This window comes from Scleropages formosus, chromosome 3 (genome assembly GCF_900964775.1).
Source record: "Scleropages formosus chromosome 3, fSclFor1.1, whole genome shotgun sequence".
Taxonomy (NCBI): domain Eukaryota; kingdom Metazoa; phylum Chordata; class Actinopteri; order Osteoglossiformes; family Osteoglossidae; genus Scleropages; species Scleropages formosus.
The window spans coordinates 19,519,165-19,532,031 of record NC_041808.1 but is presented as its reverse complement, the minus strand read 5'-3'; the positions used below and the strand labels follow the sequence as shown (position 1 = coordinate 19,532,031).

The 12,867-nt window shown below is 45.4% G+C and overlaps 2 protein-coding genes across 4 annotated transcripts in view; one reads left to right on the top strand and one right to left on the bottom strand.

The window, feature by feature from the left end:
- The window catches only part of nck1a (NCK adaptor protein 1a), a 38,313-nt gene extending 33,214 nt beyond the window's left edge, over positions 1-5,099 (top strand). For all 3 annotated transcript variants that reach the window (XM_029250376.1, XM_018753656.2, XM_029250377.1), the window contains 2 exons: positions 1,204-1,925; positions 2,716-5,099. In XM_029250376.1, coding sequence (XP_029106209.1) covers positions 1,204-1,925; positions 2,716-2,910 — 917 coding nt within the window. In that variant the 3' untranslated portion in view covers positions 2,911-5,099. The remainder of the gene's footprint in view (positions 1-1,203; positions 1,926-2,715) is intronic.
- A 1,653-nt stretch (positions 5,100-6,752) lies between these two features.
- bdh1 (3-hydroxybutyrate dehydrogenase, type 1) lies at positions 6,753-10,439 on the bottom strand. The gene is made up of 5 exons (XM_018753657.2): positions 10,183-10,439; positions 8,810-8,920; positions 8,309-8,450; positions 8,021-8,173; positions 6,753-7,892 (listed from the first exon to the last, which is right to left on the bottom strand). The coding sequence occupies exons 1-5, from the start codon at positions 10,393-10,395 to the stop codon at positions 7,426-7,428; spliced, it is 1,086 nt and encodes a 361-aa protein (XP_018609173.1). The 5' UTR covers positions 10,396-10,439; the 3' UTR covers positions 6,753-7,425.
- Between the last annotated feature and the right edge of the window lie 2,428 nt (positions 10,440-12,867).

Sequence of the window (12,867 nt, the reverse complement as noted above, 5' to 3'; positions counted from 1 at the left end):
AGAGTTAGTGAGAAGCTGAAATAGCCCAACTTATTTGTCAATCTTCCCTTGATGTGCGGAATTGAAACCATCACAAAAATGACTTTGACAAAGTTTTTATGACTTCCCCTTTGTACACTAGCTCTGTTATGAACGTTTAATTTATGAATTTTCAGAGATACAACTTTTAAGCGGATCTTTTTTTTTTTAAACTGCGTTTTTTTTCCCCAACTTATTTTAGAAAATTTCTGTGTTGCAGAGCAAAAGTAACCTGTGTTTTTGCATCCGGCCGTGAAACAAAATGGCATGGCAGTGTAGGAGTGTCTTCATTCAACTGCCTTTTACCGTGTTTACAGCCAGAGTATGGTTTTTCTGAATGTCAGTGGTTACTAAATACATAAGGAACATTGCACATGTATGGTATAAACATTCACCAATAATTAAATGAAAGTTTTTGGAGACTACATTCTTTTATTTTCATTATTTGTTATTGTTTATTTTAAGTAGTTAATATTAATGTTTGGAGTTAACAAATGTTTAAAAATATATTCTAGCTTTATCTGAGACTTCTGCTGAACTTACCAATGTATAAACAAGGGGTGCTTGTATGATTAACATTTTGATTGTGTAGAGACTGTAATATAGAAAGTTGGAATTGATCAGAAGCTGAAGAACATTGCACGCGCTTACGGGCTCAATCAGGGAATTTTGGGGATTGATTGGGTTGTAGAAACTACACATTTTTGTTTTCAGTCATTTAAAATTAAGGTTTGAAGTGAAAAAATAAAATAAACCATATATATTTCCATTTACTGTAGCCTTATCTGGGGTTTGTACAGAACCTAACCTGTGTATAAATTGAAAGATGTCAGAAATATAAGCATTTATTGATTGCGACTTTGGTAAATGTGACCTTAGATTTATGAACGGACAGTGTGTTTGTCTGTTGAGAAAACCTTATTTTTTTGGAGGGGAGGGGTCCCTAAAGTGAAAGGTGGACACCTCCTTGTTGGTTGATGCTGCCCAAATATGGCGGGTGTCATACCTCTCTCAAACCAGGGCACGGCATATCAGCTGTGCAGAGAGAATGATATTATCCATTGCTCTGCATCCCCCTGGGTCTTTGGACTCACTCAGAATCCACATCTGGTGTGTAAAGGTAATGCCCAGCAGAGCGTTAACCCCCCCCACCAATCTTCTTCCCTCCGCTTCGGTTCCCTGCAGGAATCGGGAAGGTCAAGAGGAAGCCCAGCATGAGGGACACGGCCTCCAACGCCGACAGCGATGTCTTCTCTGACAATGGAGAGCGGCTGTATGACCTGAACCTGCCAGCACTGGTGAAGTTTAGCTATACAGCTGAGCGTGAGGACGAGCTGTCGCTGGTGAAGGGCACGCGAGTCATCGTCATGGAGAAATGCAGTGACGGCTGGTGGCGGGGCGGCTACGGTGGCCATGTGGGCTGGTTTCCCTCCAACTACGTGACGGAGGACCCCGATGGAATGGCGGCAGGCGACCCGGCCGCCTCGTTGACGGAGAAGCTGGCAGCCGCAGTGCAGAGCGCCAACGGCAATCGCGTGCTTCACGTGGTGCAGGCTCTCTACCCCTTCAGCTCCGGGAACGAGGAGGAACTGAGCTTCGACAAGGGCGAGGTTATGGACGTGGTAGAGAAGCCGGAAAATGACCCCGAGTGGTGGAGATGCCGCAAGGCTGACGGCCAGCTGGGCCTGGTGCCAAAGAACTATGTGACGATCCTGCAGAACTCCCAGGGTGGCCCGGGGAACGGCGGCCCGCCCACACCCGACTGTGACTACATCGAGCCATCGGCGAGCGGCAGGTTTGCCGGAAAACAGTGGTACTACGGCAGGGTGACCCGGCACCAGGCGGAGGTGGCACTGAACCAGCGCGGTGTCGAGGGTGACTTCCTCATCAGGGACAGCGAGTCCTCGGTGAGTGCGCCCCAGGCTGGGTGCTTGTGCTATTCTAGAGTTGTGAGATGGGACAGCATTGCACACAAGCCATTGGTGGCAGTCTGAACATAGATGTGTCCAATTCTTCAGAAAAACCTTGGCCAAATTGTTTTTTTTTTTTTTTTGTTTTTTTTTTACCAAGCTGAATCTCCCTTGTCCTGATCTGTGCAGTGTCTTAAATCACATTTCCTTTTTTAACTTTGAACCTGTGGTGTAAATGTATTAATGTATCAACTATAGGGTTTTTTTAATGGCTGTTCATTTGTACTATTTGCACTTTGAATTCTCGGCCTGAGTCAGTACATGTTTAAAATATCCTTGGAAATCAACAGGAATATTTATTCACAAGTTTACCAGCTGCCTTTCTTTTTTGCAACACAATTTTAGTTCAGAAATAAATTTCATTGAGAACAATATATCTATCTTAATTTAAATGACTGAATATAAATTTAAATGTAGCACTAAAATTTAGATTACACAGTACTGTTAGCAGTGTCTCCTTAAAAGAAATTGCCCAGAATAACAGGCTGTAAGGGCTGTTTTGCTTTACTTTTGACAGGTTTGGACAATATAAAATGGAAATGTGAATGTCTTTTTCATCTAATTTCTTCTTAATTTGTGCATCTGTCCTTCTGATAGGCATCATTGCGATTATGAAAATTTAAGCAAATGACCTGAGTCATCCCCAGGCCTCTCTAGTCTTTGTGGTGGTCATCCTTGTGGTGAATGCCCCATTCTGACCAGCCTGTTTACCCTTTTCTTCCTGCAGCCCAATGACTTCTCCATCTCCCTGAAGGCCCAGGGTAAGAACAAGCACTTCAAGGTGCAGCTGAAGGACAGTCTATACTGCATTGGCCAGCGCAAGTTCAGCTCCATGGAAGAGCTTGTGGAACACTACAAGAAGGCTCCCATCTTCACCAGCGAGCAAGGGGACAAACTGTACCTGGTCAAAGCCCTGTCCTGATCCTGAGCTGATGACTCCCCCAGATGTTTTGTTTCGCCCACATCCCATGGGTGGTAATAAGTCATTTCAGAAAGAGAATCAGAATGTGAGCTTTTTCTGTGGACTCCTGCGTATCAAAGAACCCGACATACTCGATTATTTTCCAATGATTTCATTTTGGGAGTTGTGTTTAGGTCATAGATATGTATGTATGTTGACCAGAGCATTTATCAGCTACAATTTAGTTTTGTTAATGTATACATATATAAATATATATTCATTTTAAAGCTTGCCTTTCTCAAACGGAACCTCCCAGGACTTTGTGGGAGAGTAGAGTCTGAGGGGGTGTGGTTTATGAAGTCAGTGGACTCTGGGTTCCATTAGGATTATACATTTACCTTTTCAGCAGTGCTGCCAGACCTGCATTCTAATCATTGAGGAAAATCCAACCTTGACCAAAACATGTTTTATCAGGTTTTTTTTTTTTTTTTTTGTCGAAATTAACTTAAGGTTGGGTGACTGACAGGTGCTGGGAGTTGGGTGAGTGGGTCCAGGCTGTCAGGGCACTCTGGGTATGGCCTGCTGTACCATAGAGTAGACTTCCGCAGCCAGCTGAGAGGTCTAAGAGTTGGCCGAGGAGCTACGTGGGGTGCTGGTGCCGTGTGTTGTATAGGTTCACCATGGTCTGAGTTAGAGTTGGGGCAAGGAGCAGGTCAAGATCCCAGCTCATGTGCTCCTAGAGAACACGCTGCAGTCCGATAGCACCGCCCCACACGCACCAACTGTAGCACTAATCGGAGTGGAGCTCGGCTGCCTGCAAGCTTCTCTGCTGGCTTTGGGACAAAGAGTGGTGGAGGGTCCTGCTGTGGGGAGCCATTTGCTAGTCTGTGTGTGCTCTCACTGACCTGTCCCTTCGTCACGTTCTTTTTCCCTGTTTTGGACCACAGGTGAGAGGCTCCCTCTCTGGACAAGAGGAGTTCAGTGCCATTAGTTCATCTGGGAGGACTGTAACACTGAGCTGCGTGTGTTTGTCCCACTGTACATGTGACTGGCTTAGCATTGCCATAGAACAGCCCCTTCTCATTGAAACAATGACTAATTAGTCTGAGTGTTGATCCAAGCAGAGAAAAGAGACAAGTATGCGCGTGCGTGTGTGCAATTGATTTCTCACGCTGCTTCATTCACTTCCATATTCACATCTTGCTTTATGATACCCATTTGCCTTCAGAGATCACAGAGCTGTGTGTGTACAGCACTTGCCAGTGTTAAAATCATTTCCTGTTTGTGACTTTTCTGCACCGCTGCGAATGTGCGTGTTTCTGCTGCCTGCACTGAAGGTCGACTTGGTATGAAACCGAACGTAGTGTGGAAAAATCATCTTTCTACATCTCAGATTTCTCTTTTTACTTCACGAGACAAAATATTCTCATTGTGGCCGCGTTGGGGTAGATTAGATTGAGAGGTAAAGTTTTAGAGCAACATGATGCTTGTCTGTACGGAAAAATATGGTATTCTTTAGAATCCGTCTCTGATTCCAGTGGTGCTTGGGGGGGGGGGACAGCAAAAAAGTCCTTTATTCTTCACCAGGGACACAATTTTAATGATTTTTTCATGTGCCTGAGTTGGAATAAAGAATGTTTTGGTAGAAGAAATGGAAAAAATGTGTGTGTGAAATGCAGACGGAAAAGTCGAGAAAGCAACTATGGGGCAAGACAGAGGCCCGAAGTACCACCAGTCCAAGTGAATTGATAAAAAGCAGAAAATGAAAAGCTGCGGAACAATTTCTGTCCTGCGCAAGCAACACGTCGTCAGTATTTCAGGAAAACGATGAGGTCATGTAGGCATAGCTTCAGTTGAGGACCACGCTCCTTTTACCAGCACGTTCTCTTCTAGGTTTCATCCTTCCGCCTATGGAGAGCAGCAGCTCATCCTCAGTTTAGAAAATCTGAGTTTCTTAGGAGATTAAGTGACCTTAATTTATTATAGCTTATTTCATTAATGCGTATGCGCTCAGATGAAAGCTTGCAGTAGGAGAAGGAAGTGTCTTGTTGTCTCAAGGAGTGTTCTCTAGGAGCTCTCTTTCAGTTCCACTTCAAGCATTTCAATAACTGTCGTCCGTTTGGTGGGTGAGACGCAGAGTTGGATGAGTCACGTTCATTGGTTTCTTTATTTCTGTGCAACAATGCTGATTAGGTCATCAAAAAAAAAAACCCACAAGAAACTGCCTTTCGTCCTGGCAGGCCATCTGGATCTGTGTGGAAGAGTCACTTGAATGCAGAGCACTCGAGGTAAGCAGTGCAAAGGAGTAGGCTAATACTGTGAACATTAATGTATTGTCCCCTCTTGGTTGTTTACAGAGGGAAATTAACTTCACACAATATTTCTAGAAGTTTATTAGACTGTTAAAAGTGAATAATAAAATGATTAACGACTCGTCCGTGGTGTTTGTTCTTGGTGGGTTTATTTCTCCAAAGGAGACAGCATGAGGTGGAAGAGTGTGTGTGTAGGGGGGAGAAGCACCAGCCTGACAGTTAATGTCATAACACGTGTGGCGCAGCGCTCAGGAAAAGCTGTCTTTGGAGCCCCCTGGTGGGCAGGCGGGGTAGTGCAGTTTCTTTAACCAGCGTCACATGCAATGTCTTTAAAATTAAAGAGTCTAAGTGGGCTTTTCAAGTCATTTTTGGTCAAATGTAAATATTTAATACCCTACTGCTGGTTTTAAGTATTATTCTTGATTTGGCAGATGGTTTTGTCCAAAGTAACCTAGTGCTGGCCATGCCAAGATGCGGTGGATTTGTAGTTGCTGTCCGCGGTCACTAAACATTAAATGTTGCACAGTTGTACACATGATCTGCGTGAACCAAAAGCTTAATTCAGTGAATAAAACATTTCAGTAATGCATTATCTGGCCTTCTCAGGACACAAGGGATTGCGATTGCTGTTCTGAGAAAGCGCTGGAGTAAATCTTTAACCCAAGTGCCATGGCACAATAAGGCACCAAGTTGGACTCGCACTGTTGTGGCCTTGAGTTCTACATTTCTTCAGTAGAAATTGTGATATGTAGATAGAAAACAGTACAAATATGAAAACAAAGCTTTTAAAAATAAAAGGCCTGTATATGGACAAGTGCTTTGTTTTCAAAAGACCACCACATTTAATTTGTCATTCAACATTATCAGAGCTGAGGCTTTACGCTTCTCCCATTTGTTTGGCTTTATCCGCTGTCCGGTACGATGTTCCTTACACGTCATTAGGCACATGATTAATTATGTAAACTTTCAACACAGATATAAATCACTGAGGGAATGTTTGTCGTCTTAGATGTCTTATGTGCAAATATACACACACCCTAGAACCCGGCTTCATCTAATCTAGATTTTAAGGAACAGCACAAGCTGTAGCATTATCTACAGACTCAAACATAGTTAATGTTTAGTTGGAACATCTGAACAGAACACTGGAAACTGCAAATAATTGTTTTGTTACTTTCTTGCATCTACAGTCAAATGTAGATCAGCAGGCAAATGGCAATTCATGAGTGACAAAATGTAAGCTTTTAATTGAAAGATTTCTCTTAGTGTGGAAAATACAACTGTTCATGTAAAAACAATTGCAAAACATGGTTATTAAATGAAATGTAATTACATCCCTGGATATAACAGCTGTCAATGCAAAACTTAAAGATGGGGAGAGGCTGAACTTTGTCATACTTCAGAAAGTTCTTAAAACCAAATACTTTAGAAGTTCAGCCCTCCTCCCGTGGGAATTTCTGTTGAGTTTTGGGTGAAAGGCCAAGTATGTGTTGAGGCAGTCCAGCGAGCGTTGAACAAAACAGATTTTGCCAATGCCCTCTGCCAAAAGTGTTTTTTTTTTTTTTTTTTTTTACACCAGATTTGCAGCCATGGTGCAGGAAGCACAAAGTTGGCCCCGAGTGCCACTCCAACTCTCCTCCACAGGAGAAAAAGCAGCCAGTCACCCTCTCTTGCTTATGTAACAGCTAAGCAGTCAATCAATAGCTCTCCCTAAATAGTGTCAAACTCATTTTTCCAGAACTGGTCACACCAGAGAAGCAGTGGGTGGTTTCACTGCTCCTTATGCCTTAGTTGCTGAAAGGAAACGCACAAAGGCACGAAGTGTCCGTAGGACAGGGGTGGACTTTACAGGCACAGGGAAGGGTTACACTAAACCGTTCGCTACTGAACACATTTAAAAATACAGATCTAACGTCACAAAGCATAGAAATCAACGAAAGTTTCAAAGATTGTTATGATCCCATGTTAAAAGGTAAATTTCCACTGCATGAAACTCTCCTGTTCAGACCACTCCAGGATCAGAGGACCAAACCTGCACTATCACTGCGACTCAGTGTTAGAGTCCTACTTTAACAAATGATGTGAAAACCAGATTGTTTTCATCTATTACAAAATAGATGAATATCAGCTGACGTTTTAGGAGGAGTAAAAGTGCCGAAGAGTCCACTTTATTTTTATGGACTTTCGCAAGGTTTGGTCCTGCACAGGTAATGAATTGGCCGGGTCAGAAGTACAGCCTGTCAGCGATGGCTGCCGGCAGGTGTGTCATGATCTGCATGCGGATCCACCAGTGTACCTCCACGGGGTTGTAGCGGGTGTAGGGATGGCGGGATACGACGGCATCCGCGATGTCCGCCAGCACGGGCGCTACGTCCCGCTGTCCGCTGCTGCAGTAGGACCGCACCACGGCCACGTGCTGCTCGAAGTGCGCCTTCCCGTAATCTTCCTGGACCTCGGCAGGCGCCTCCTTCCATAGCTTGTCTGCCGTGGCGGCAACGATGTCCCTGTTCAGGATGCCTGTGGCTGCGATGAAGTTCCCGGGCTCAACGACGATGACCTTGACACCCCAGCGTTTCATCTCATAGCGAAGACAGTCGGAGAAGGCCTCCACCCCGTACTTGGAGACGCAGTAGGGTGAACGGAGGGCGTTGCCCATTCTACCATACATGCTGGCTATGTTCACCACTCGACCTGGGGGTGATGCCAACACATGTCTCACCCTTGTTCGCAGTACAAGTACCCTTTCGTTAATTTGCCATTCAATGACTGACTAGCCAGGCACGGACGTGCTTCAGTAAACCGCACTTTGATTCGCTCACCTTTAGCCCTACGGATGAGGGGCAGGAATGCTTTGGTCACTCTGACGGTCCCCCACAGGTTCACGTCCATAACCTGCTCGTACGTCTCCATGCTGGTGAACTCAACCTCACCGAACGTGGACACCCCGGCGTTGTTCACCACGGCCCATAGACCTGTCCCAGAGAGGTTTTCCATGGTACTCCTGTACAACAGACACCTTAGCAAGACCGCAAAAGGTCTGTGGACCAAAATGCCAATCGTAAGTTACGCTCAGAGTAAAACGTGACCATGTGGCCCAATGCCTTTACCTTTCTCGGGATCTTCCAAGTTGGCCTTCACAAATGCCACAGCCTGGGCCACTTGCTCCTCGCTGCACACGTCCAACTGCAGCACCTTCATCTGCTCGGAACACATGTTCTCCAGCTCCGAGGCCCCATCTCCACCCTTATCCTACAGAGCGCATCAGAGCCACCATTTAATACCTTTATTATGGGGTTCTTTTTCTGCCCGACTCACTGCTAACAAAATTCCAGTTTGGTGGACATAAAGTGCCGCGATTTCACTTCGTGCTGCAAGTTCACAGGGTGGTCTGTAATAGGGGGGAGGGGGGCTCCCCCTGCAGACTCGTCACAGGCAATAACCGACAGCACACCATGCAATTTCCTCAACAGGACTAGGGGACGTACGACGGCAGGGTAGAAAGGCAGAAGAGCGGGAACAGAATGAGGAAACTGCATGACGGCGTCCTGCGAACAAAGGCCGTGTTCTCAGAGGTTGACGGGGAAGGAAGGGGGGGACGATGACGGTACCTTCAGAAGGCATCCCGCAAAGACTGTAAAACCCAGCTTATGCAGGTGCTTGGCCAGCGAAAATCCAAATCCACTGTCACAGCCGGTAATGAACACTGCTTTTCCCTCAATCTGCAAGGGAAGGGTGCCACAGCAACCGGTTACACTTTGCTGAGACGTGGAACGTACATTCCAGTCCAGACCAGTTCAGGTCCCACACAAGGTCAAGAACATTGACTAGTGCAGAATTACGAAAAACATCACGTCAGAAAGGGCAGGAGGCGCGAGTAAAGTAAGGGTAAAGGGTAAAGGTCTGCGGTACAATCAATATTGTGTCGTGGTGGATGTGCGAGTTAGTGCGGAGCACTGACACAGTGACTGTGTGTGAACACGGACCACCGGATCATTCATGGTCCGCGCGCCTCTTGCTTCAAGTCAAGTGCTTCGGAAGCTCTGGCAGCCCCGACGCGTTCACCGCCCTCCGGCTCCCAAAGAAAGAGCTTTTTCACACAATAACTGCACACATTTTGATTTGCGCTCTGGCGGACATCGCGCTCGGCGACACGACATGATTAATTTCATTTTCCGCGCAGTCCCAAATCAATAAATCACACAGTACATGAAGAAGAGCGTCACGTCGGCCGCTCGCTCGCAATCGCGTGGGAAACGTGTACATACATGTCACGTATTCATTTAGCAGACGCTTTTTTTACCCCCCAAAGCGACGTACATCTGACTGAGAGAAAAATATGTGTGCGTTAAAGAGACACACAGAGAGTTGCAGACGCCGCGTGATTCTCAAGGCGTTTCTTCCCACCGCGAATCGTCCACAACAGCGAAGTTCCTCACACGACTAGCTGCACAAAACTCTTAATTATTTATACTGACGATTTCCCGACCTTCCTACTCATTTTGTTTTTGAGATACACAAACATTTAGAGGTACGTTGCAGGAGCAGCTGTGTGTAAAAAGGCTTATCCGGGCATGATGATCTTGATGAACATTTAGATTTTACAGTTACACCACAAGGGGTTACTTCTGCCCTGCTCACATGGACACGAACCGTACACGCATGATCATGATGATGCGTGTCGAAATTAGCTTCAGAGTTAAAAAGACGAGCGCTCATTTACAGGCTCAGTCTCGCGAAACCCACATCACATCCACACCGAATTCATTAATTCATCCTTCCAACAAACACGTGACGTCGTGAGTGCGGCGATCGCTGCTGAGACAACAACGCCGGACCGCTCACGATCAATGAACTCTGAGCTCATATTTATTTAGCGCATTCGTACTTCCAATATCATGTGGGAAGAGACTCCAGTCCAGACGCCCACCACAGTACCGGACCAACATCCGAGCCGCTCAGTCACCGACACTGACTGACTCACCTTCACGGAGCCCCTGGGAATGGGGGGCATCGCCACGTACAGCACAAACAGCAAATACACCACAACGATGCATTCGGCTACGCTGGCCTCGGGAAACCCGCTGTACCTGGCCAGGCTGTTTAAAATAGCCGGCAGTCCGAAGCCCAGGATTAGTGTCAGAGACACGGAAAACGCCACGAGGACTATGCTTCGCTTAAACGTAGGAGACACCATCCTGCTTTCGCCCCCGCACACACTCACTGCAGCGCGTTCCGCAGGGGCTGTTTTTGCCCAGCACGGGCTCAATGCCATTGGAGGTCTTCACTCATGGAAGCAGAGCAAAGGACTATGGGAAATGTAGTCCAACCAGAACAGCTTCTGCACCTGCCGCAAAATACCGAAGGGTAAACCCCTCTGTGAGAGTCTGGTTTTAGCTGAGCTCTTAAACAGTTATTTAGGCTCACTATCACGTTGTCATATTTGTGGCCCGACTTGTCTCATTAACCTTTACTGAGCTGACAGCTTTGTTCAAGATGACTTACAATATCATGAGTGAAGCTTACAATCATTTACCTATTTGTACAGGAAAGAGGTATATTATCATTATCAAATCAGAGTAAACACCTTGGAGCTGGGTATTACAAGGGATCAGCATATTACATTATTCATTTAGCTGATGCTTTTCTCCAAAGCGACTTGTAATGTAGGTTACAATTATTATCGTTACAAGCTTACAATTGTTTAATCATTATACAGCCGTGTAATTTTGACTGGAGCAATTCAGAATCAGAATGCGTTTTATTGGCCAATTGTGCTAATGCACACTGAATTTGCTGTGGTTCTAGGTGTTTAAACAAATGGCTGACAGAGAATAAATAAATAAACAACATATTTAGAGAGTAGTTGAGGGTAAAGTACCTTGCTCAAAGGTACTATGGCTGAAGGTGGGGATCAAACTTGTGACATCTGGACCCAAAGGTAATAGCTCGAACCACTACTCTACCAGTTTACTGTATTTCTACAGTAATGTATGTTATCGATTCAGAGTAAATATCTTGATCAAGGGGAATGTAGCTGAAGGATAAGAGAACTAGGAACTTTAAAATGACAAAACACAACAGAACCTAGAGAGTTCATTGAATAGAATCATGCTACTCATCAAATCAAAAACTGAATTGGCTAATGAATTGGGCTCAAAAACCAGCATATGCATGGGGTCTGCGGGACCAACACTCAGAACTTTTGGTGAGCAGCGTAGACATTAACAAGTCCATAATGATTTCCTTACATTCTACAATTGGTATTGCAATAAAGAGTTATATGGAATATGTGACATTTACTGTATATATTTTTTATGTTCTCAGAAGTGATCCTTTAGTCCAATCAACTTTTTTTAACTATGAAGTTAACATATCACTCCAGAATAAATAACCAGGGCCGCTGTTTAGTGCCTATTTCCATTTTTGCAATGTCTGCAACTGCTCGTCCCAAGCAGGGTTGCCACGGGCCAGAGCCTAACCTGGCAACACGGGGCACAAGGCCGAAGGGGGAGGGGACACACCCTGGATGGTACCCGAAGCACGACTCGAACCCCAGACCAGCCACACAGCAGGCACAGGCCAAACCCACCACAACCCCCATGAACCTCTTGGCAGAGTTTTTTTTTAAAAGAATTTTAACCAATTTTATATTAATTACATTTGGCGTGGGGATGTGGTGGTGCAGCAGGCTTGGCTGGGTCCTGCTCTCTGGTGGGTCTGGGGTTCGAGTCTCGCTTGGGGTGCCTTGCGACGGATTGGTGTCCTCTCCTGGGTGTGTCCCCTCCCTCTTCAGCATTGCACCCTGTGTTGCCGGGTTAGGCTCCGGTTCGCTGCGAATCCGCTCGGGACAAACGGCTGTAGACGGTGTGTGTGTGTGTGTGGGGCGAAGATAAGAAATCCCTAATGAACCCAAAAAATGGCTGTAGGCCTACTATTAAACATATCTTGGTCCTCTACAAGTCCAAAATGAGGAAGCAGGCAAACAAAATTGTCACTGATCCCACATACCCGGGGCACAAATTCAACGACCAGATACAAAAATGGTTTTTCCCCTCAGAACATCACTCTCATGATCAGTTAACAGTCCCTTAGGTCTCCTGTCAGTGCAACATATACAACCACTTTTTTGTAATTTAATTCTTATGAACTTTTTTGTAATAATACTGCTATTTATACTCTCATGTTTGTGTATTCGGTAAATATTTTATTTATTTATTTACTTATTCTGTAATTCTGTCAGCTGTTTGTGTGTAAATACTGAAGGCCGGCACCGACCACACAGCAAATTCCCGCCTGTGTATCTCAGCAAACTTGCCCAATAAAACTCATTCGGATTCTGATATTGCACAGGCAGCTAAACGACTCTTTGTTCGTTTTTGAGACGGGCTGTTATTTTATACAGATATTCAGAAGTGACGGGAAACTGCTGAAATTGCAAGTGCTTCACTGAAAACCATCCATCCAACAGAGCCGCCATAATAATGTTTCCGTGTCGACCAAATACCTGCCGTCTCCTTGGCTTTCGCGTCATTGTTGTTGTGAACCAATCAAGCGCGCCACTTGATTCAGATTGTCCAATCCGTGCACGCAACGGACAAATTTCCAACAATGATTCCGGTTGCTCATTTCCGCGCAAAATGCTGATTGGTTCATGTGACAGCAGTAA